A 24,556-nucleotide genomic window follows, 5' to 3' on the forward strand; every position below is an offset into this window, starting at 1 on the left:
TCCCCTCTCTGCGCTGTCATTCACAGCTGTGCGCTGTTCTCATTCAGATTTGGCCCGTCTGGCTCTTCCTTTCTCTTTCTTTTCCCACCACCCGTATTTCCCTATGTCTTGGGGACATATTCCAATGGCCAGATTACTTTTGCTTGGTCTTCCTAGAATACACTAGTTTCATCCTCTTATACCTCCTTTTCAGCAAACCCTTAAATAACTCTCTCTCACCTACAAGATAAAGTCTGGCGTCCTTACTGGGCAGTCAGAGCTTCTTGTGTCCTAAGGACTTGCGCGCCTTCTGTTTGGAACCTCCTCTCCATCTACCCTTGGCCATTTCCTGTCCCTGAAGAGGCAGTTCACATTCTTGAGTCTTAAAAATATTCATACCTCTTGACTCCATTTCTGGAAATCTATCCTAAGGAAATAATCCAGAAAGTGAAAAAAGCTGTAATGTATACACACTCATTTCAACATTATTGTTTTTCCAATATTTACCTATTTATTTATTTAGGCTGTGCTGGGTCTTAGTTGAGGCGTGTGGGATCTTTAGTTGCATGTGGGATCTTTTAGTTGCAGCATGCAGACTTAGTTGTGGCATGTATACGGGATCTAGTTCCCCGACCAGGGGTTGAACCCGGGGCCCCCTGCATTGGGAGCACGGAGTCTTACCCACTGGACCACCAGGGAAGTCCCAACATTATTTTTAAAGCATCAAAGTATAAACAAGATAAATGTCAAATAATATGGAAACAGTTCAGTAAATGATTATAGATCTTCTCCCTAGAATTTTAAGCCACATTAACAATGGTAATTATGACGACAATTCAGCAACAGGAAAAATGCTTATGAAATAGGGTGAAGGGACCAGAGAGTTCACATTTATGGAGCACCGACTGTGTACCAGCTCATGCTAGGTGCCTTACTCGTCTCCCACAGATGAGGAAACCAACAGAGGGCTTGGATGACCTGAGGTCACACAGCTCATAGTCCCAGTTTTGCTTAATTCCAAAGCATGTTCTTTCTATGCTATAAAACACAAAACTGTATCTATGTGATACAATTCCTATTTGGAGTAACCATACTGAGGATGAATCTTTTAAAATTGTTTTCTGTGAATATTATTTAAGTTATTCAACAATTTTTTTGAATGCCCATTCTACACTGACAGCTAGATGGCAAGGAGCTAGCTCCCAGGCAAGCTTAGGCTCCAAAGCCATGTCTACACATAATCTTTTACTTAACAGTTTCTCTTGCCTGGACTGTCCCTCCCCCTCCCCGACACATCCTTTAAGGCTCTACCTAAATCCTACCGCCCCCAAGAAGTCTTCCTTAACCAACCAGCCTAAGCAGCGTGCACTATGAACTCTCCTTTTTTTTTTTTTTTTTTTTTGCAGTACGCGGGCGTCTCACTGTTGTGGCCTCTCCCGTTGCGGAGCACAGGCTCCGGACGCGCAGGCTCAGCGGCCATGGCTCGCGGGCCCAGCCGCTCCGCGGCATGTGGGATCTTCCAGGACCGGGGCACAAACCCGTGTCCCCTGTATCGGCAGGCGGACTCTCAACCACTGCGCCACCAGGGAAGCCCATGCACTCTCCTTTGAGTCGCTATAACACATGAAACTTTCCTTAAGAAACATCAGTACACCTAGTCCGGCTTATATTTTATTAAGCGATTGTGCCTTTTCTCTGCAGCTAGACTGTAAGAGCCCCGAAAGCCAGACCTATGTCTTGTTAATGCTTCATATCCCCAGGAAGCCCTGGGTACAACTGAGGCCCATAATAGGTATTCAATATGTGTGTTGGCAAACCTTATTTCTCCCACAGTTGAGGCTGTGGGAGAGGCTCTGGCATGACACTGGTTCTTGTGCCCCCCATGAGTAGATCAGAGTTCTCTGTCGAATTCTTCTGCCAGTTACCACCTCCACTCATTGTTATATGCCACCTTTTAAAAAACTTCTTATTTTGAAGTATAGATTCATGGGTAATTGCAAAGAAACGTGCAGAGTGTGGCCCCTGTATGCTCCACCCAGCCTCCTCTAACGTTAACATCTTTTTAAAAAAATTTATTTATTTTTGGCCACATTGGGTCCTCGTTGCTGCGCACGGGCTTCTCATTGTTGTGGCTTCCCTTGTTGTGGAACACGGGCTCTAGGCACGCGGGTTTCAGTAGTTGTGGCTCACAGGCTCTAGAGCACAGGCTCAGTAGTTGTGGCACATGGGCTTAGTTGTTCCACGGCATGTGAGATCTTCCTGGACCAGGGATCGAACCCGTGTCCCCTGCATTAGCAGGCGGATTCTTAACCACTGCACCATGAGGGAAGCCCCAATGTTACCATCTTGTACAACAATAGTTCGGTATCAATACCAGGAAACTGACATTGGTACAATCCACAGAGCTGGTCCAGATTTCATCATCAGTTATACATGACTTTTTAAAAATAATCCATCTTAGAAATTATCTTTTTCTACTTGAGCACATTTTCTTCATATCCCTGCCTACCATAATTACTCTTGCTTCAAATCGTCATACATACTATTGCTCTGAAGTCAGAGGGCCTTCCTTGTTCTGTTCCTGGCCCTGTTCCCTGCGCCCTGAGCGCTCTTGGGCAACTTAACTAACCTCTCTGAGCTCTGGTTTTCTCCCCTGTAGAGTGATAATACCTCATGGGATTTTTTAAAAAACTGTAGTGCTTAAGTTAGGCACATGATCAAATAGGCACTCAGGAAATGTCCGTGTTTTCTTTCTACCCTCTTGCTACATGGAAAGCCCTCTTTTTCTCACAACTGAATGGAATCCTTTTATAAATAATGTTCAAAATTAGTCTCCTCTGACATGTTCCAATTCCATCTCTCAGCAATCCTGCTCTGTGTATGTGTGACATTTAATTAGAATGCTGCTGATTACATGGTCCACATTCCTGTTGAATACATTTTTGTTTCTATTTTTACCTATCCACAATATGTGGTATTTGAGGACTGAGACCTCAGTGCTTTAATTTACAAGTCAACAAGCTGGATAAGAGCCTTTGTTTGCTGCCATCTGTAAAACAAGAATACTTGTATCAACCTTATAGACTTTTGTAAAGAGTAAATGAATGCAGGTGAATCACTTAGGGTGGTGCCTGGCACAGACCAACTGAAAACACGGTAGCTGCTGCCGCTGGTCAGGATGACCCCTGCTCAGTTGTGTTTCTACTCAGAGATTTGTCCTTGGGCATTCGAGAGGGGATGTGTGTCTACCTGGATTTGGATTTAGATTTCTTAACAGCTGTTTATGCTTCACACTCCAAGTATAAAATGAAACCAAAAGGCTTTAAGGGCCATTCTTGCTCTGAAATTCCATTTTATTCTATCTTGCCTTCTCTCTCCTAAGTTAGGGAAGAGATTTTAATAACAGTTACCATAGTAATATCGATGATGATAACAGCTAATATTTTTTGAGTGCTTATTATATGCCAGGCACAGTTCTAAGAACTCACTTGTGTTAACTTATCAAGTCTTCACCACAGCCCTATGAAGTAGGTTCTGTTGTTCCCATTTTGCAGATGAGTAGCCCGAGTCGCAGAGACCTTGAAACCTTGCCTAAGTTTGCACAGCTGTGAGAGCTGGAACTGAGGTTGGAAGTCAGGCTGTCTGGTTCCTGAAAATAGTTGGGATACATTTTTCCTGCTGTTAGTGTTTCCAAGAGACAAGAAATGGAAAAACATTCTGTTTATTTTTACCTATTACTCGCTGGAAGTGTGATATCCAAGCCCAGGGCAGCTTACAGTTAGGAAAGAATAGAAGCACTGACATTAAATCAGTTGGACACATTTCTCTGTTTTTCAATCCCCACCCTCAATTAAGGTGGCAATCAGATTAGCCAAGATTGGCCGGAAAGCAGTGAGTGTATTGGAAGTGAGGGAGTTCCAAAAGGTCAGGCTACTGACAGCTACTGGTTGTCTGTGAATTCAGACACAGTCTGGTCCAAACTGTCTCCCCATGGAGAATTCAGCTACTGTTTAATTCCACTTCCAATAAAATCTGTCTGGAAACTCGGACTCTGCCTCGTTCCCCAAACACATTTGTGACAGCACCTCCTCTTGGTCTTTCGATCCCGAATCTTCCCTGGACAATGAGAGATGGGTCCTGGCCCTACAGATGTCCCCTCCACTGCACTACTGTCCCCACAGCCACATGGCGCCATTTGGTTTCCTTATCACCGATAAAACCAGACCAGGCTCTGCCTGTACGATTCCTGGCTTTAATTATCAAGGGCAAATCACTGCATCATTCAGAATAATGAAAAATTGGAAACAGCAATGGGAAATGATTAAATAAATCAGGGTCTTGTCAAAAGATGGAATAGTAAGTAGCCATTAAAATGAGGTTCTGAAAAATATTAGTGAGACAGTAGATGCCCACAATATAAGAAGAACATAGGTTTTAATGCTTTACTGTATGATCCCAATTTTATGTGCATATTTTCAAAATATGTATAAACACAGAAACAAAAACCAGAAGAAATACATTATAAGGTTAATAATCACAAATCGTGCGATTATAAGTGATGCTTACATTCATTTTTATTTTTTCCTATTTTACACTCGTATACATATAAGCATGTATTCCTTTTAAAATCAGAAATAAGGAAAAAGAGAAAAGGGAACCTTTATGGTTTTCTTAAAATTTTTCCCTTTGAAGTCCTGTTGACTTTTCCTTTCATGGGTTCATCAGTTCTTACCAGCTCTTTCCACCCATAGAGATCCAGCTCAGGTCTTGCCTCTTCCAGGAAGCCTTCCTGGACTCATCAAACTCCCAGAGATTTCTTCAGTTTTATGGACTTCTTAGTCTCATTGCGACACATCATCAACTTTAAATGTGGGTGGGTCTCATGTCCCCAGCTAGAGAGTAAGTTCTTTGATGGCAGAACCTATATATTTAAACTTTTTCCTCTTCCCCACCCCACCAGCGAGTACCGTACAAAGTGCTGAAGTTCAGTTCACATCAGCTGGACACAAGACCTGGTCCTCACGGGAGGTACTTGAACCTAACGCCCCTTTCTCTCTGAACTTTGTTCTGTTTCCTCCAATTCATTTGAAAGGAGTGTCAGTGCCATTAGCCTTGGGTTAAATTTTATTGTAAATTGTTTAAAAAGAATTCAGTTTGCTTTGGTAGGGACGAGCAAGTCCAGCCCTTGCCTTTACAAGGGGATTGTAAAGCTGAGAAAATAAATATGAACTATTTTAAGCAAAAAGGCATTTTTCTTGGTGAATGGGAATAATGGCATTGATGTTTATAAAAAGGAAACCAAGGTCTAGGAGAGGAGGTGACTTCCCTGGACCTCACGCTGATCAAAGGCATCACATGTCATGACAGTTTTCCTCGAGTCCTGCTGGGCTCCAGATACTGTACTGAGGTTGGAAGAAAATGAGACCCGAGGAACTTACAGTTTGTCTGGGGGGTAGAACATGCCATTCACTGAAATAACAGCCTGAGCAAGCAGTGGCAGAAGATTGCGTAAGATAATGCGGTGCAAGGGGTGCCTCGTGGCAGCTAACAGAAGTTAGCTGGCAGAGGGCAAGTAATGCCCAGAGTTGCACGTCTTCCAATGAGGACTCAGCACGTGCTGGGGTCGCCGGCGCCCCCCGTCCCCCGCAGTGTGATGACTTCAGGACCCCCAGGACCGTGACTCTGACTTTCCTGCTCCTTTACCGTCTCCAGTTTTTGCCCTGTCCCTGTCACCTGAACATCCTTTCCTCTGCAGCTGTGGGGCTCTCCGTGGCTGAATGGCTCCCCCAGTCTGCTCCTCAGACCACCCAGCCCTTCTCACAGCTGGACTCAGACGTGGCTTCTGGCTGCTGGACAAGAGCTGTGCCAGGAGGAAGGACATGAAGACGGAACGACCCCCCCTTTTACAGGGCATCCTTTGTTGAATGCCAAGTGGAAGGGTTGACGTGTAGTGTAATGGCGAGCCAGACAAACGGCTTAGCTGTGAAGCAAACTAAATCAAGCAAAGATTTGCTTCAAAACTACCTAGAGAATGCATTGAAGCAAGGAGACTGGCCGAGTGGCATTTACAAGACTGGATATCAGGTGTAAGAGAGGGGTCCTAGAATGGTAGCTGTGGCAAAGGAGAGCACAAGATGAACCTGAGAAATTGCTGAGGCTGTATTTTGGGGAAAGTGATGGGAGAATTAGGGGAGCCTCACTGAAGAAAGGCACATGCTGTGTGACTTTGGGCAGGGCATCTGACCTCTCTGATCCTGCTTCTTTATAAAATAATAGTACAAACCTTAGTGTTTTGTTTTGAGTATTATACATACAAAATATGTATAAAGTTGCTTGGCCTAGTGCTTTGCACAGAGGAGGTGGTAAACCGTGGATTTTTTAGTTATTAAAGATCAGCATGACAGAGGCTGGATCAGTGATAAGGAGAGGAAGGAATCTAAAGGAACTAATATTATATCTCAGAGGGCCTGGCAGGTGATGCTGGGTTAGAAATAGGGAATTTGGGGGAAGTGGCCTAGATGTTGAAAAGCATGATGTGTTTAGTGTTTGAGAGTTTTTGCTTGTTACAGACCTCCAGTCGCCCCAGGTTGTGGGTAGCTCTGATCAAGCGGACAGATCAGTCGAGAAACTAGGATCAGGCAAGCAGAGCAAAGGAGAAACAGGGCTGCAGCGTGCAGGAGGTGTGAAGACAGGGTTGCTGCCGAGTGAGCGGTCCAGAGTCCGCGGAGGCTGCCAGCAGTTGTGAGATCTGCCATCACATGCTGCCAGGCAAAGAGCTGGGCCAGCGCTTCTTATCCTGGCCGCGCACCAGAACCACAGAGGATCACCTCTGGCCCCTCCTCGGAGATGCAGGACTAGCCACAGGCCAAGCCAGGAGACAGCAAACGGGGCTTAGGGGGTTGGGGGCCAGCAGTCAGGAGGCCAGAGGGAGGGAGGGGCAGGGCAGAAGGAGCCCTGATTCCAGGCTACCCACTGCCCAAAGTCCCCCTCCCCCACACACACCTGGAGGGGGATTGGCCCCAGTGAGCCTGGCTCCTAGCCACAGGTGGCAGCAACCCCAGAATCCCGGGCAGGATTCAGGAACTGGAGCCAACGGTTCTCCGATAGAAACGTTCCCCGAGTCCTCCTAGGAGAATGTCCTGCAAGCACCCAGAGACCTTTTGCTAAATGCCTGTCATCCTCTTACTGACTTTGAAATTTATGATCGCTTTCCTCCCAATCACACACTCTTTCTTCATTCAACAGATGGGTATGACCATTTCTCCCTCCTCCTCGCCACAGGTTAGACCCTGTTCAGGCTCCGGGATAGGCAGGGACAAACAGGCCGGGCTTCTGCTCTCCAGGAACTTACCTTTGAGTGGGGGAGACAGAGTGTGGACACATACAAAGTATGTCAGTTGGTAAAAAGTGCTACGAAGAGGAATAGATCAGGGATAGAAAATTAAAGGAGAATGATGGTCAGGGAAGTTCTCCACAGTTAGGTGACATTTGGGCAGACGCTTTAGAGAAATGAGCATGGGAGCCTGGAGGATACAGAGAGGAACATTCCAGATGGGGAATATTAAGTGCAAGGGCCCTGAGGCAGGATGGTACAAGGAGGCCCCTGAGGCTGGGGCAGATGAATTATCGGGAGATGGCAGGATGGGCCACTGGTGCAGGTCTAACCATTCTTAGAGTTTTGAAGTTGGAGGAGGCCACTGAGTGTCATTGGACACTCTGTTAATCCCGCTGATATGATTTTTTAGTAACCAGAGCAGCTACATACATACTAGTGAAATTGACCATATCACATTTCCCTCTTTTTCTTAAAATAAGTATAAAAATATTAGGTAAGACAAGTCCTAGTGACAGAAGAGGATCCTTATTAAATTTACTTCTGGCATCTGTGCTTGGATATGCCAGACATGATCCCCAGAGAGTGAGAGAGGGCCCTGGTAGAGAGTGCTTCTCTCTTAGAAATAAAATGACTCATAATTTAATAGGTTCTCTTACAGGCAAATGGCGAGTTGAACTCCATATACTTCTATGTACAAACATTAAGAATAAATACCATTAGAAGCAAGACTAAAGAAATACATGAAAATATATTACTTAATCTCTCGTAACAAGGAACTGTTTTCAATTTCTTTTTAAATGTCTTCTATTCTTTGTTTTTTTTTCCCCCCTGGCCTGTTTGTGGCTACTTCGAATTCACCTTTTTCTGGTTGGAAGCTTTCTAGGGGTGCCTGTGGGTTTCTGTCACCTCCTGAACTGCTTTGGCACCCAGAGGCGGTGGGCTCCTGACCAAGCCCTCTGGCTCTTTGCCTTATCAGAGAGGAGACCTTTTTTTTTGTTTTATTTTGTTTTGGTTTTTTTGTTTGTTTGTTTGTTTTTATACCTTTATTGGAGTATAATTGCTTTACAATGGTGTGTTAGTTTCTGCTTTATAACAAAGTGAATCAGTTATACATATACATATGTCCCCATATCGAGAGGAGACCTTTATTTGCTGCTTTGATTACCTATGCAGGAAGTGTGGAGCTTTTCTGACTTCCGGCTGAGATTCCAAAAAATCTCTTTAGTCATATGATCGGTCCCTTTTTAAAGTAGAGCAGATAAGATGGTAAATAGCTTTAGGTTATTTTCCCCAATGATCCTTTCTTGTGTTTCTTTCCTTTAATCAGGACATGGTCACCTATATGGCTTCATAGTGGTCTGCCCCATTCTCTTTTGAAAGTTACTGTGATTGCTTAAAAGCAAACAAAAAACTCTTAACTTTTTCTATACTTCCCCCCCCCAACAAGCCTATTAACTTTGCTTCCCTACCTTATTTTCCTTAAAACTGGGTGTGAAAGGGTTAAAACACAAGCAAACAAACTCCAGAGCTCAACATATCAGAACAGTTTGTAGACACTTGTATACTGGTTTCCTCATATAAAACACCCTCCTCACCCAAATGTCTCCAAGGTTCAACTATTAGAGATTATTTTTTTCAGCCTTTAAGCCTTAATGCATATACCCTCTGAAAGACTATTGATCAGCTACTAGCATCTCGTGAATTAGATAATCAGGCGGGGGGCTTTGAATTTTAGCAGGGGTGGGGGGTGTGCCAATAAGGGCATGTTTCTGGGATGGAAACCGTGCACCTCAGATTGGGATTTGAACCCACGCGGCTTGATCTCAAACCCGGCCAAAACCCACAGTCTTCCAACTGAGATCACACACCTGGTTTCAGGACTTAATGAAGCTCAGGTTCTTGATGTCTCATTGCAGAAAGAATTCAGTGAGAGACCAAGTGATAGGTAAGAAGTGGATTTATTTAGAGAGAAACACACTCCACAGACAGAGCGTGGGTCATCTCAGAAGGCGAGAAAGGCGCCAGGGTATGGGGTTGTCAGTTTTTATAGGGGTGGGTAATTTCATAGGCTAATGAGTGGGAGGAGTATTCCAGCTATTTGGGGGAGGGGGCAGGGGACTTCCAGGAATTGGGCCACCGCCCACTTTTTGATCCTTATTGTCGCCTTAGGACTGTCATGGCGCCGGTGGGTGTGTCATTTAGCTTCTGATGTGTTACAGTGAGCATATACTGAGGCTCAAGGTCTCGTGGAAGTCAACTTGGACTCCTTTGGTTCTAATCCGTTTATGGCATGTCCTCGGGCTCTGTCATTCTTTCAGGGGTTGTGCCCTGCCCCCTTCCCTCCTGTTTCAGGATCAGTGTGAACAGCATGAAGTCCCCAAATGCCTTAGCTTGGAGGGCCTTAGGGGATGGGCAGAGAAATGAGGCAAAGGTGAAAGGCTTTACAGAAGAGTAGTGGGTGGGGAAAACAGGCAGAAAGAGGGAGTGGACAAGGCAGCCATCCTCTGGGGCTCCGCTCCTACTGCCCCTTTCCCCTGAGCCGTCGGGTCCTCTCTCACACACCAGTGGGCAATGAGGGCCAGTGACCCTCAGAGCTCCAGCCCTGGTCTCTCCCATGAGTCTGAGCCCTCCTCACAACTACCTGGATGATCCCACCTAGTGTCCCCACTCCCCCCAGCCCCAGCTACCTCTCTCTTCTCCATTTCAGTCAAGGGGGTTGTGGTGTCTGGTGGGGGGACCGGAAAGCCCACAGTCCTCTTTTGTACTTTCCTCTTGTTCCTCCTGTTAGGCTCCTCAAGTCTTGCTGATTCTGCCCCTTGCTCTCCCATCTTGATAACATCACTCGGTTCAGGTATTTGCCCCTGACCTGGGGCGACTCGCTCACACATCTCTGCCTTAAATCTCTCTGTCCAATCCCATCTTGCATGCCACCTCTGGACTGATCTTCGATGTCACCCACTGCTCACGAGGCTCCCAGAGCTCTCAGTTAATGTAGGCAAAGCCTAAACTCTTCAGCCTGTTGTTTAGGGCTGTGCTCAGTCTGGCCCCCGCCTGGTCCTCTGTATCTTTCCTTCAAGGGAGTTAGAAAGGAAAAAGGAGCCAGGGAGATGTTATCATTTAATCCTCACCACAGCCCTCTGAGAAGGAACCATTATCATCTTCATTTTTCATATGAGGAAACTTGGGTTTAGGTTAAGTAACTTATTCAAGATCAAACAATAAGAAATTGGAAGAGCTGGGATGTCAACCTAAGCCTGTCTGACTCCAGAGCCCAAATTCTTAGCCACTGTGCTCTGGTGGCTTGCAGACTCAAAGTGTGGTCCCTGGGCCACGGCCATCAGCATCACCTGGAGTCTGGTGGGAATGCAGAGTCTCAGGCCCCACCCCTGCTCTGCTGAAGCGGAATCTGCATTTTAATAAGATCCCCAAATGATGAGTGTGCATTTTACAGTTTGAAATTATAGAGGAGGAAAAAGTTTTCTTTGACCCTCTGAGGGTCCCTGGCTGGGTCTGAAAATTAAACTGACAAAGACAGATTAACAGGAGAAAAGCATATAAATTTGATTGAATTTTTACATGTGCCTGGGAGCCTTCACAAGAGAGTGAAGACCCAAAGAAGTAACCAGAGCAGGAAGATTTTATACCTTTTAGACAAAGAAACAATACATTTGTGAAGAACTGACCAGACAAAGGGGTTGGGGCTATGGGTAGTGAATGGTGAGGAAAGAACTAGGAAGATAAGGGTTAGCTTAACAAGGTTTGTTTGCAGATTCCTCTGCTGACTTCTTAAAGTCTGTCTCCAGTAAAAGGAGCATTTATTTCCCCTCTTGAGGCAGAAAAGGGGGAGCCTTTCCTGCCTTTTGCTGCCACTTAATTGCCTTCAGCTCAAGACAGTTTTTATGTCAAAGAGGCGTATTTGGGGTTGACATATTGTGGTTTCCCTCAAAATGCACTGCCCTAGTGGTCTTTCCCTTTCTGTGTAAGCCTTCCCTAGTTCCCTAGCTAATGCATCCCTTCCCTGGTATAGTACTTGAGAACATCGTAGCCCCTAGAGGTAGATTTTGGGGTTCAAATCCTGCCACTTATTAGCTGTGTGGCTCTAGGCAGGTAACTTAACCTTTTGGTGCCTCAGCTTCCACATCTGTAAAATGGGGATAAAACAATACCTCCCCCATGGAGTCATTGTAAGGGTTAAGTGAGTTGATGCTTGTAAAGTATTTTAGCGCTGTGTCTGGCACATAAAGAATAAAGTACCCACTGTCCTTTTCACCTCTGTGAATCCTGCCCCACGTCTTCTTGTCCTTCCTCTCCTGGGAAGCCTTCCCACAACCAGCAGAACTCAAGGTGATTTCTCCCTTTCCAGATTCTATAGCAAATGGTGTGGGACTTCAATCATAGAATTGTACCTTAGGGAAAATCTCCCCTTATTTTTTTTATATATATATATATATATATATATATATTTTTTTTTTTTTTTTTTTTTTTTGCAGTACGCGGGCCTCTCACTGTTGTGTCCTCTCCCGTTGCGGAGCACAGGCTCTGGATGCGCAGGCTCAGTGGCCATGGCTCACGGGCCCAGCCGCTCCACAGCATGTGGGATCTTCCCAGACTGGGGCACGAACCTGTGTCCCCTGCATCGGCAGGTGGACTCTCAACCACTGCGCCACCAGGAAAGCCCTCCTCTTATTATATTGATGAGGAAACTGAGTCTCAAAGATCAAATGGCAGAACCAGGACTTGAACCCAGGACTCTTTAAACTCTAAAATTAGCAGTTTCCAATGTACTCCATTTATAGTAGCATATACCTTTCTGTTCCCACACAGTAGCCAATACACATGCCTTGAAAAAAGACTATTAAGAGTATTCATCATGCTGCTATTTGTAACAGTGAAAAATGGGGAGGTGTTGATTTGAACAAATTTAAATAGATTTCTTTACCTTATGACTCTTCAGAGGCTGTAATAAGCTTGTTTGCCTGCAAATCTGAAATGGGGGATTTGGTGTGCAAGGTTTCATGGATTTATTTGTCCACAGACCCTTTTTCTGATGAATGCTTGTTAGTTACCCACTGTAACTACTCTCCTGGCGACCCTCCAACGTCCAGTCCTATGGGTGCTCTCCAGTGAGCCTCTTGCTTTATCTCTCGACAGCATTTGGCTCTAGTCTGTTGTGTGCGCTGGTAACGTGTCACATTTGCATTGAGGTTTGTGGAGCTGACGCTGAGGCAGGAAAGTTCAGGGATGCTGGCTTTGAGAAGGTGACCAGGCAGTGACTGGAGGTTGAGGTCAGATTATCATTTCAGACCCACAGGCTAGTGAAGTTTGATCTTCTGGGAACGTTCTGAGTAAGTGGTCAGTGGGGAAGCCACGCTAAGATGTACCAGCCAGCACCGACCAGCTAGCAGTTCGGGAAGGGCTCAGCTGCCCTGGGCTGGGGAATGCAGAGGGGAGAGCAGCTGGAGGGGACCTGCACTGGGTGCTAGCAGGCCGGCCCTGTTCTGAGTGCTTTGCTGCGTAAACTCGCTGTGGCCTCACAGCAGCCCCGTGTGCTAAGCCCAGGACACCGCACACACAGAATGTCATTACCTGCCCAACACCACACAGCTAGGAAGCAGCAGTGCCAGGATTTGGTTTGAAACCCACGTTGCTGCCCACTCTGCCTCCCCAGCCCCTGCCCTCCAAGGGTCTGAGGAGGTTGGAAAGAAAGAACAGACTAGAAGGAGCCGCCAGGGTGTAGGTCAGGAAGCACCCGAAAGCAGTGCAGCTCTGCTGATAGGGGCACCTGCTCCCATCTCGTGTTCTCTGGCCTTCTCGCCTCTCCCCACAGGCAGGAGAACGCCCGGGCCTCGAACGCGATGGGTTCTCACGGAGGCCCTGCGTCGTGGCCTCTGTGCTGGGATGGGGAGCCCCTGCACAGAGGTTTCTACCCTGCGTACCCAAAATGGGCTTGCGCTTTCTCGACCAGTTGGGGTTTCTAACAACCCTGAGCTTGTCCTCTGTCCAGGGCAGGTCCCAGCTCGCGGGCCCTTCAGAAAGGTTTGAAGAAGGGACTGACAGTGGGGTTTGGGGGCCCTAATTTCTCATTTTCTCTAGTTCTCACTCCCTTAAAATGCAAAAGGCCGGTGTTCCTGTTTTAGGGAGCGTGTAGGGCATGTGCCACTGGGCATCCTGGGAAGGAGCGTGCCGACAGCCGCAGTGGGCAGAGAGAGGGCAGGAGGGCAGGTTTAAATCCTGGGCCTTGAGGCCAGGGGCCCCAGGGAGCTGTCCTGTCACAAGAAATAGCCCTGGATGCCAGCCAGCTGGAGCCTGGACACCTTCTCCCAGGCAGAGGCAGGGAGGAGATGGGGAGACGCCAGTAGCAGCCCAGCCCAGAGAGACCGAACCCAGAGTCCGGTTTGCAGCCGAGGACTAGGTCCACAATCCTCCCTGTGCCCGGGGTGGGTGGGAGGCTGAGGGCACAGTAGTCCCTGGATATCGCAAATCTGATATCCTGTCCTCAGGGTGCCCCTTGGCTTCTCCAAGGACACGCCCATCCCCTAACAACCGAGTCTCCCCTGGAGCCCAGATCCCGGTTCCTTTCTCCTCCTGGTGGTGCCGCCCTCATGCCCTCCCCATCCTGGTCCCGGAGAGCCGCCGTGCTCGCCTCTGTAAAGCTCTTTGTGGCTCTTTGTGTGATTTAAGTAATTCCCACTAAAGTAATTCATTCTTTTCTGAATGACCCATAGGCTTGATCCTTCCAGGGCACATTTGCATTTCAAGTAAAGCATTTGTACAAACAGATTTAAGCGTTAATTGGTAGAATGAGGAGGCAATTATTTTTTCTTTTGGGGGGGGACTTTCCCAGGCCCTTCCCTGCCGTCCTCTCCCCTCCCCAGTGCAGGGAGGGTGCGGCTGGGATGAGCCAGGGGAGGCGTCTGCGTCAGGAGGAAGGGAGGAGATCAGTGGTTCCAACTGAAAGTTTTTTATGGTGGGACCTAGACTCATCAACTTTTTATTTTCCCCAGGTTTGTTTTATTATCACTGATTTCCTAATGCTGTCATTTCACAGCACCAAAATACAAAGGAGGAGCGCGTGTCAGTCTTCAGCTTTCTGAAAACGTGGTACATTATTCTTAGTTTTTTTTTCATTTTGCCCCAGAGGAGTGAGAACCTCCTGGGGTGGGGGAGGGCTAGTGGTGAGAACCACCGACTGGGTGGCCCCCCGAAGCCCTCCAAACTCTCAAACACCAAGGCTTTCAAACACCGCAGTCACGCTGCATTAAAGATGCATTTTCAAATGTTAATAATTAATGTAGTGTTAATTTATCATAGTTTCACATAACATTCTATAATGGAAATGGCCCCAGGAGAGAGGGTGGTAAAGGAGATTGAGGACCAGAGTAGAAAAGAAGTGGGGATCAAGCGAGGGGGCCGGGTAGGTGCAGCAGCCGCTCTTCCAAGCTGTGTCCATCTTCCAGGACACTGGGGAAGAGTCTTGGGCTGCAGGAGACCGTTGTATAGTCTTCTCCCAGAGAGAGAGAGAGCAAGAGTGTGTGTGTGTGTGTGTGTGTGTGTGTGTGTGAGAGAGAGAGAGAGAGAGAGAGGGTGAGTGTGAGTGGGTGTCTGTGAGAGTGTGTGTGTGTGGGAGTGGGGGGTGTGGGGGGGAGTGTGTGAGTGTGGGGGTGTGTGTGTGAGTGTGGGGGTGTGGGGGGAGTGTGTGAGTGTGTGTGACAGTGAGTGTGTGTGGGTGTGTGGGGAGTGAGTGTGTGGGGGAGTTTGGGTGTGTGGGGGGAGTATGTGAGTGTGTGTGTGACAGTGAATGGGTATGGGTGTGTGACAGTGTGTGTGTGAGTGTGTGTGGGAGTGTGACAGTGAGTGTGGGGGAGTGTGTGAGTGTGTGTGGGTGTGTGGGGTGTGTGTGTGTGTGACAGTGAGTGGGTGTGTGGGAAGTGTGTGAGTGTGTGTGGGAGTGTGAGTGTGTGGGTGTGGGGGAGAGTGTGAGAGTGGGTGTGTGAGTGTGAGTGTGGGTGTGAGTGTGTGCGTGCATGTGTGTGTGCGTGTGTGTGCACACGTGTTCACACATGTGTGTGTTCTATGGCCTGGCTTCCTGAACAGGTGCTGGTCTGCTGGCACCTATGCCAGATTTCCAAGCAAAGACACCCAGCGGAAAAGGCAGCCGTCTTGGAGTGGGGCTGGGGCTGGGGAAGCAGTGAGAAGGACTGAGGCCCTGGCGCTGTAAGGGAGGGACCCTTCTGTTTCCAGCCTGGGTCTGGTTTCTCACAAACGGCCCAACCTGGTCCCCTCGGCCTAACCAGGAGGCATAGCTCCCCGGTGTTTCTCGTTGCCGTTGCAGGTGTATGTGGCTGCTGCGGTGCCCTGCGCCCCAGGTACAAAAGGCTGGTGGACAACATCTTCCCTGAGGATCCCGAGGTGGGTCTCGTCTCCTGCCGCCAGCATGCCTCTCACCACCTTACCCCATCCAGGGCCCTGGGGGCTGCTCCGAGGGAGGGCAGGCCCCGGGGCTCACCCAGACACACCAAAACCTCGGCCACAGCCCCATCGGTGACCAGAGGCAGCTGGGAGCCTGGAGAACGAGGAGCTTTGGACCGCTCTGCAGGCAGGATCCGTAGAGTGCTCTGGAAGTGTGTCTCGGGTGCTCAGTGCTTCTGGCCACTGCTGAGCATTCTCTCCACTCATGTCTCTCTGGGTGATAGTTCCTTGAGCCGCTAACTCAGAATGGTACTATTTCGCTGTTGTCAGGTGTGAGCACTTCCCTTCTTGGGTTTTGGCTCTGGAGCTCGTGTCCTCTCCACGCTCCCTCTGGTATCTGCCAGGTGTCAAGTTGGCACAGGGGACACCTGGCTTCTTGGTTTCCAAGCTGCCACTCTACGGTCAGGCTTCATTATGGGTTATGTGGTTTTGGAAAGGGTCTGATGTACTTCACTTCTTCTCTGGAAATCAATGACCTCTTCCTGATAGGCAGTGGAGGGTCACATTTCCAACATCCTCTGGACAATTCCCTGAAAGTTGCAGAGCTGCCTTCTTCCTGTTCACTTCTCGATGTTGGATATCCAATACGTTTTAATTCTGCATTGCTTTCATTGAAGACTTGTCATCCATTCACATACACACATATACACACACACAGATATACCTTCATGTACATACACATATACATATGTAAATACATATAGTGTACACATGCACACACATATGTACACTTATATCACTGACTATTTTTGCTTATAGCTAGCACACTTTGGGCGAAGTTGTGAGTTCCTGGAGAGCAGGGTCTATGTTTTAATCACCTCTAGATCCCCAAAACCCACATGTGTGTGTCGCGTACATTACAGGCACTCTGGTAAGTGTTGATTAAGTTGAATGACCATTTACCTTTAGACTTGAAGTCTTCTAGCCATCGCATGGCCACAGTGAGGATGATCTGTCTTTTACAGGATGGCCTGGTGAAGACCAACATGGAGAAGCTGACCTTCTACGCCCTGTCAGCTCCAGAAAAGCTCGATCGCATCGGCGCCTACCTCTCTGAGAGGCTCATCCGTGATGTGGGTCGTCATCGATATGGGTAAGTAGTATGGGAGGGTGGAGAGAGATTTGCAGAAATTATATATTTTCAGGGCAAAACATAGGGTCCTTTTATTTATTTATTTTTGGCGGCACTGGGTCTTCGTTGCTGTGCGCGGGCTTTCTCTAGTTGCTGCGAGCAGGGGCTACTCTTCGTTGTGGTGCGTGAGCTTCTCATTGTGATGGCTTCTCTTGTTTCGGAACGCAGGCTCTAGGTGCACAGGCTTCAGTAGTTGTGGCACGGGGGCTCAGGAGCTGTGGCTCGCGGGCTCTAGAGCGCAGGCTCAGTAGTTGTGGCGCACGGGCTTAGTTGCTCTGCGGCACGTGGGATCTTCCCGGACCAGGGACGGAACCTGTGTCTCCTGCATTGGCAGGCGGGTTCTTAACCACTGCGCCACCAGGGAAGTCCCAGGGTCCTTTTAAGAAATGTTAATAGACTGGATTGTTGAACAGCCTGAGAAAATTGGGACTGGGAGTGAGGAGTGGGTTCCCTGTGCTTTTCCAAAGGTAAAATGTGATGCCCTTGCCAAGATTTGGGAAGAAGGGGGTATTGGCTTCCTAGGAGCACCTCTGTTAGCCTCCATTTACCCCCGTGTCTCTATCCAGAAGCCCTCACACACCATTGAACCCAGAATGTGCCGTTACTCTCACCAAACCCACCCTGCCTCATTCAGCTTACTCTCTTAAAAAGCAAGGAGGGACTTACCTGGTGGTCCAGTGGTTAAGAGGCCACCCTACCACTGCAGGGGGCACGGATTCCATCCCTGGTGGGGGAACTAGTAGTTGTGGCATGTGGGCTCAGTAGTTGTGGCTTGCAAGCTCTAGAGCGCAGGCTCGTTGTAGCACATGGGCTTGTGGTGCACGGGCTTAGTTGCTCCACCAGATGTGGGACCTTCCCAGACCAGGGCTCAAACCCGTGTCGCCTGCATTGGCAGGCGGATTCTTAACCACTGTGCCACCAGGGAAGTCCCTGATCAATAGATTAAACAGCCAAATAGGTAGATTGAAATACTAAGCTACCACCTTCACTTATCAAATTGTTTTTTTAAAAAAGTATATATAATTTCCAGTGTTAACCCAGGGATGGCAAAATGAGAGGCATTTTCATACTTTTCTAGAATGAGTACAAATTGGTTGAAACTTTCTAGAAAGTAATTTTGAAATATATGTCAAGAGCTTCAAAAACACTTATGCCCTTTGATCCAGTAATTCCATTTCTATTCATCTATCCCACCATATCAATCTTATATATAATCTAACTTTACACACAGAGATGTTCATTATGGTAATTTTTATAATACTGAAAAGATGGAAGTAACTTAAATGCCCAACTGGAGGAGAATAGTAAATTATGGTGTTTATCGCTTCAGGAAATGTTACCTAGTCAATAAAAATGGTGTTTATAAACATACTTTCCATATAATATGGAAAATGCCATAAGTAAATGAAAAATAGAATACATACTTATATACACAGTATTTAAATCAAGTTAAAAACAATAACAAATCTCAATGCCTGGAAAATACAGTAAAAATAAATATGCCAAAATATTGAGTACTCTTAATATTTTGTGAACAAGGTGGCTGGGGTTTTTGGTTTCTATCTACATTTTTGTGTTTCCTAAATATTCTCTATTGAGCATGTATTACTTCCTGAAATGAAAAAAGTCAACGGCAGGACATACCATGTTTGTTACGCTACCGTCATGCCACAATCTGGAGTGGGGCTGGATGTAAAGAGAGCTCTAAGATGTCCCTGGTGGCACGGCTGTTGGAGCAAAGGGAAGGGTAGATCTAGGGCAGTTGTTCCTAAGTCCCATTGGTTCTGTTCTCTACGAAGCCTTTTATGTCCATCCTCTACTTTCCTCTGCTCCTACCCTTCTCCTGATGCAGGCTCCGGATTATGGCAGTGGCCTTGAAAATTGTCTCCCCGCTTCCCATCTTTCCTCTACTGGCCCTTCCAGATCAACACTATGATCTTCAAAACACAGACCAAGCTATACTTTCCTGGCTTCTTTAGCGTACAATCCAAGGTCTCAGCTTGATTTCCGGGCTCCTCCACTACCTGCCCCCAACTTGCCTTTAACCCAGACACACCTGCCACAGCTGCTCTAAACCCATTCCAGATGGACTAGCTGACGATCCCCCCCCTGGCTTTCTGGCCTCTGAGCCTTTGCAGTGATCTCTCCCCTGGACCCTCTTTCCCCCCCTACGACCATCCATCAGCCCCATCACCCTCCAGGGTCCCTTCCTCCTGGTGAGGAAGGTGGAGTGAGAACCAGAGTGTAAAGATCTGCATTGTGCTGACAGTGTATAGAGAGGTCCACACCTCCACGGGACCCACCAGCCAAGCTTACATCAAGCTATCCCCGGTATAAAAGCAAGACCGGAAACGATTCATTTCTATGATCCCTTTCTATAATAAAATTAGGTTACACACTCAGTCAAAAGGGCATGAATATAATGAACATGCTGATTATATAAATCGCCTTGACATATTATAAAGCAGGCTCAAGCAAGTAAAAATGACTTTATCCTAGACTGAACCTGAAACTCATATGCAAGCAATGCCATTAAACATTTAATACTAATTTTTCCTGCCCTCTCTGCAGTGATGGTTCTCTGAGTAAAAATGTCCTGTAGCCAGCAGAGCCACTCAGAAACATTCCACTGCCCTTAGAACTGCAACTCAAAATTGGTATCGTTCTGTTAAAAATAGCCATTGCAGCCTCTAAGTATTTAAAGCCTTGATGGCCTCTCTGGGGGCTCTAATCATAAACATTTGGAGAAGGAAAATCTGTTACATCTGTACTCCTGTTCTCTCTCCTCTCCCTCCCCGTCTTTCCTTACCCAATGCCACATTCATCATCATTGTCCTAATCACTGGTGGCAGGTTTGGAAGAGTGAAATATTTACCTGCAGACAGTCTGAGGAGCTGTCTCCCTACCACCGTGCAGGTGTCTGTGTTTATGGTTTGACCATGTGGACGTGAACCTTGGGTGTTGGACCCAGTGGCAGATCCACCCTCCTCTGCTCGTATGTGTTTAGCATCAAGGGTGATAACCAAACGTGGGCAGAGAGAGGATAAGATACAAATTTCAAGGTATTTCTACTCAGTGTGCGCCATAATGGGCAGTGATGTGCAGAGCAGCAAAAAGTGAGAATTCTTCATATTTTTCTTCTTCCAGTTCAGCCCAACTGCTAGAACACCCCTAGAAACTGGAGAGCAAGGGAGGTAACGGCAGTGCTGGGTGAGATTCAGGGTCAGCTGACAATGACCGTGGAGCAATGACCACGTTCAGAAGGCCACATTAGAATCTGTCAGTTTCCCCAGTGCCTGGAGGATGGAGACGCCCATGCCAAAGAGGGGTGGGCTACTCCCTGAGGAGCCTGACCCTGGAGCTGAGCTGGTGGGGCTCCCAAGAGATACACAGTCCCCAGAAGGACCCTGAACCTGGTTGGAGGACGGAGCTGACCCTTCAGACAGAGATGTCACAGATTCCTACTAGATGACGAGTTGATCCTTCCCTCCCTTGGCTGAAGTCAACCCCTACTTCTGGCTGCTAAAACCCAGAAGTTTCTGTCCAGCAGTGGGGACATGACTAAATACATTCAGACTGCCCAGAATAAGAGGTTCTTTGTCAAGGTTCTTTGAGTGATTCTTGGGCAATGGCTGGCCCTGCTAAAGCTTCCCCCTCTCTCTGTGTGCTGGTTCCCATCTCTGACCCTAGGTCTGCTTTCCTCTGCAACCACGTCTGGTTCTCAGACTTTGACTGTCAGTTCCTCCTTTCCTGGAGGCTCCTAAGCCCACTCCTGACTGAGTGAAAGGTGTTCAAGCAGAAGCAGCTGCCTGCTCTGGAATTCAGTTCAAGGTATTTCCTGCCTCACTCCTACGCACCAGGCCCCCCCTGTGTATTTTCCTCACTTGTTATAACTCACCTTCTGCTTTGGTTGGCCCATGACTCTGAGTTCCTGTTGTTATAACCTGCTGAGTAGCCTCTCCTGACCTCACTTGCTGCCTGTGAACCCCAGTCCATCCCAGATTCCCTGAGTTCTGCCTTCTTCACCTACTGGGAAGCCCTACTAGTGGATCCAAGATCCTTGGTCATCACCTGCTGCTGTGGTCCATGCCCTACTCTTGCCTCTCCCTTGGGCCCCTGTGGTGGGCTAGTTCTCACCAGCTCCTTTCTTCCCTATCCTGTTCCAACTACCCAGTCAGGCCAGTTTCTCAGACCTATTACTACACTGGACTCCTTTCAGGATACCAAGCCCAGACTAACCTATTTGGCCCCAGTCCTGTTGAGTGGACATTACCCTGAGAAGCCCGTGCTCTTTGAAAGTATAGACTTAATGGATAAGATGTACCCAGGAAGGTTATGATAAGATAGGACCAATGCAGCGAGCAGGACGTTCCAAAGCCCATTGACTTCTAATCTTCTAAGATACTTTGAAAAGTTCAAGTTCGCAATTATAATCCTTCCATCCTTAGTGTTGGGATCAAAGATGGGGATTGAAGGAGTGTGTATTCAGAGAACTAGGCCTTATACTTTTTTACTTTTCTGTTTCACTTCTACCATCATTTTCACTTTCCATCAAAATTTCCTCTCTTGGTCAGTAGCCAATTTTTTTTTTTTTTTTTTTTTTTCTGGCTAGCAAAGGATGGTTTTCCTTATCAGGATTTTCTGGGAATTTTTTTACAGGAAAGGGAAAAGCAGCAATCTAAGCTCTGGGGTTTGGGAGGCCTTCTGGTTTCTTCTCTTGCCAAACCCCACCCCGCCCCTTCCTTTCCCTCATTTAAACTCTATAAAATAATGGTGAAACCCTTCATGCAGAAGGATGCTGGGATGATTCATAGAAGAAGAGAATTCCATGCTGCCTGCTCCCATTTCCCATCCGCCATGTTTGGTTGCCAGAGTGTGTCCAGGTTTCTCCGCAGGGAAAACCTGTCCCTTTGGAAGGGCCCCGGCCCAGGCTGCTTCCCCAACCCTGCAGGAATCAGTCTGCTTCACGGCCTATACAGTGGACCCGGAACATGCCAGGCCTGGGTCTGCAAGGCACGACAGGTATCCTGAACTGTGGCTGTGACATCCCGTGAAGGGCAAGGCTATCGAGGACTGGCGGGCCCTCCAGAGCAGGAGAAAACGTGGCTCCAGTTCACCAAACGAGCCCAAACACCCAATGCTGCCTTTGTATTTGAAAGACACTCTGTAGATAAGAGCATGACCAGATCCATTTGTGAATGTGCCCAGAGACAGCTATTTAATGATATTTAATAATATTAAACAATAATAATAGCTGACTCAGTTCATATAAATAAAAGAAATAAACATTTTACAAAAGTGAGAAGGAAAATTTCAGAGTAGAGGCTGTTTTACTTACGGTTGTTTGGTAAAGAAGTTAGGGCAAGGGTACTGAAGAAATGGTGACTGATGTCTTTAAAAAAGTACATTTAGAAAACGTCATGACTGCTGTTACTTTTATACACGTGGATTTGCAAAGCTGGCTTATGTGTGAGGCAGTTCAGATGCACAATGTCTGAAACTGAGTGGCTGCCACGAGAGCTTTGTGGAGCTTTGTGTTGTGGTTTTGTAGTGTCTTCAGAAATCATCCTATAGTCATGCTTCCTGTGCATTCTTTTTATTTAACCAAACTCTGTTTTAAAACAAAGACTAGCTAATCGAGAGTTTTGTACTATCTGCCTAACCTTCAAAGAGATATGATTTGGATCAAAACATAAAGAAAAAATCTTTTAATTCATCCCCTATTATGTACACGGCATATAAACCTGACACTAGGCAGCTTCTTCTTTTTTTTTTTTTTAATTTGTATTTTTTCTTTTTGGCTGCTTCGGGTCTTAGTTGTGGCACATGGGATCTTCGTTGTGGCACACTGGGTCTTTTGTTGTGGCGCGTGGGCTCAGTAGTTGCAGCGTGAGGGCTTAGTTGCCTGCAGTACATGGGATCTTAGTTCCCCGACCAGGGATCAAACCAGTGTGCCCTGCATTGGAAGGCGGATTCTTAACCCCTGGACCACCAGGGAAGTCCCTCTCGGCCGCGTCTTAAAGAGAGGCCACGTAGCAGAACTTGCTCTGACTTAGAGACATCAGCCTGACTCCTTAGCACCCAGGTAGGTTTGGAGTTCTCTTCTCACTCTACCTTGCCTGCATTTTGTTTGTATCAGGAAGTACTTCCTGTGTTCCACATGGCTCTGTGAGTAGAGGGGTCACCACCCTGTAATGGGCACATGACCACACTCCGAGTACATGGAGTCTGCCTGATCTCCCCTCTTGCAGGATGGAGTCATGTTCAGCCCTCACTTCTCTTTCCTGTGAGGGCAGTCACTTGAGTTGCTTTGGATCGCTCAGGATTCCCTTTTATTTGTGCCCTCAGGTTTCTAAAGCACTCCTAAACCTGATTATCAGATACTTGTGTTCTTTAGGGTATCAAGAGACTTGAAAATACAGTGGCTCCAGCAATATGGAAATATTTTTTCTCTCTCATGCAATAGTCCAGTCTGGGTTGGTGGGCTCCGCCCATGAGGTCATCCGGGGCTTTCACCTCTGGCCATCTATTTGCTGCCACTCTGCAGCCAGCAGGAAGAGGGAAGAGAGGACCCGGAGGACAATCCTGTCTTTCAAGCAAGCAATGCTGACGTTGCTCGCATCACTCCCTCTCATTTTAATGGCAACATGTAAGTCACGTGGCCTCACCTAGCAGCAGGAGAGGCTGGGAAATGTTCCCAGTGGGCAGCCACAGCTCAGCTAAACTTCTAAATGACTAGTGAAAAGGGCAAAAATAGATTCCAGGGGAGACATTTAGCATTCTGCCCTAGACACCTAACTCCTTAATGAAAACCGTAAAGATTTTAACCAGAATAGTTTTGCAGAGTCTCCCTTATTAGAAGTTAAAAGATAACCTTTTTCTATGAATGTCTGCCTTGCTTTCTTTCTTTTTTTTTTTTTTTTTTTGCGGTACGCAGGCCTCTCACTGTTGTGGCCTCTCCCGTGGCGGAGCGCAGGCTCAGCGGCCATGGCTCACGGGCCCCGCCGCTTCGCGGCATGTGGGATCTTCCCGGACCGGGGCACGAACCCGCGTCCCCTGCATGGGCAGGCGGACTCTCAACTACTGTGCCACCAGGGAAGCCCTGCCTTGCTTTCTTTAGAATGCAAATGCTTGGTATGTAGGGGATGTATCTTTCATGATGTGCCTTACGTGACCAAATGCTCATTATGTCACTATCGTGGAACAAATGTTGGGTTTGAGCTTAGATGTGTATTCCTGATTCTCAGTAGGAATTTGATTTGTGACCTTTTTCTTGGGATTTAAGAGAGGCATTGAAGAAGACAGTAATGGGGGTTTGTCCTGCAAAGGCTAGTCTGGAAAGGACTGGGCATTTCAATTTTTTATTTTATTTTATTTTTCTGGCTGTGCTGCAAGGCTTGTGGGAGTCTTAGTTCCCCAACCAGGGATTGATCCCGGGCCATCAGCAGTGAAAGCGCAGAGTCCTAACCACTGGATCACCAGGGAATTCCCAGGATTGGTTATCTTTTAGCATGGAGAAGAGAGGAACGTAGTAAATGAGATTGTTGTTTCCGTGTGGTTGAAGGACTGGCAGGTAGGAGAAGGTTCAACTCTCTTTTTTGCTGCTTCTAAAAGTAGAATTGTGAATAAAGGATAGCGGT

General features: G+C 47.3%; 1 protein-coding gene across 1 annotated transcript in view; it reads left to right on the top strand.

Annotated features, from left to right (window-relative positions):
* Positions 1-16,755: 16,755 nt before the first annotated feature.
* The window catches only part of EFR3B (EFR3 homolog B), a gene marked incomplete at its 3' end in the record, with an annotated part of 45,808 nt that continues 38,007 nt past the window's right edge, over positions 16,756-24,556 (top strand). The window contains exon 1 of the mRNA XM_082852171.1: positions 16,756-16,877. Coding sequence (XP_082708297.1) covers positions 16,771-16,877 — 107 coding nt within the window. The 5' untranslated portion in view covers positions 16,756-16,770. The remainder of the gene's footprint in view (positions 16,878-24,556) is intronic.

This window comes from Leucopleurus acutus, assembly GCF_964270905.1.
Source record: "Leucopleurus acutus genome assembly, chromosome: 12".
Classification (NCBI taxonomy): Eukaryota; Metazoa; Chordata; class Mammalia; order Artiodactyla; family Delphinidae; genus Leucopleurus; species Leucopleurus acutus.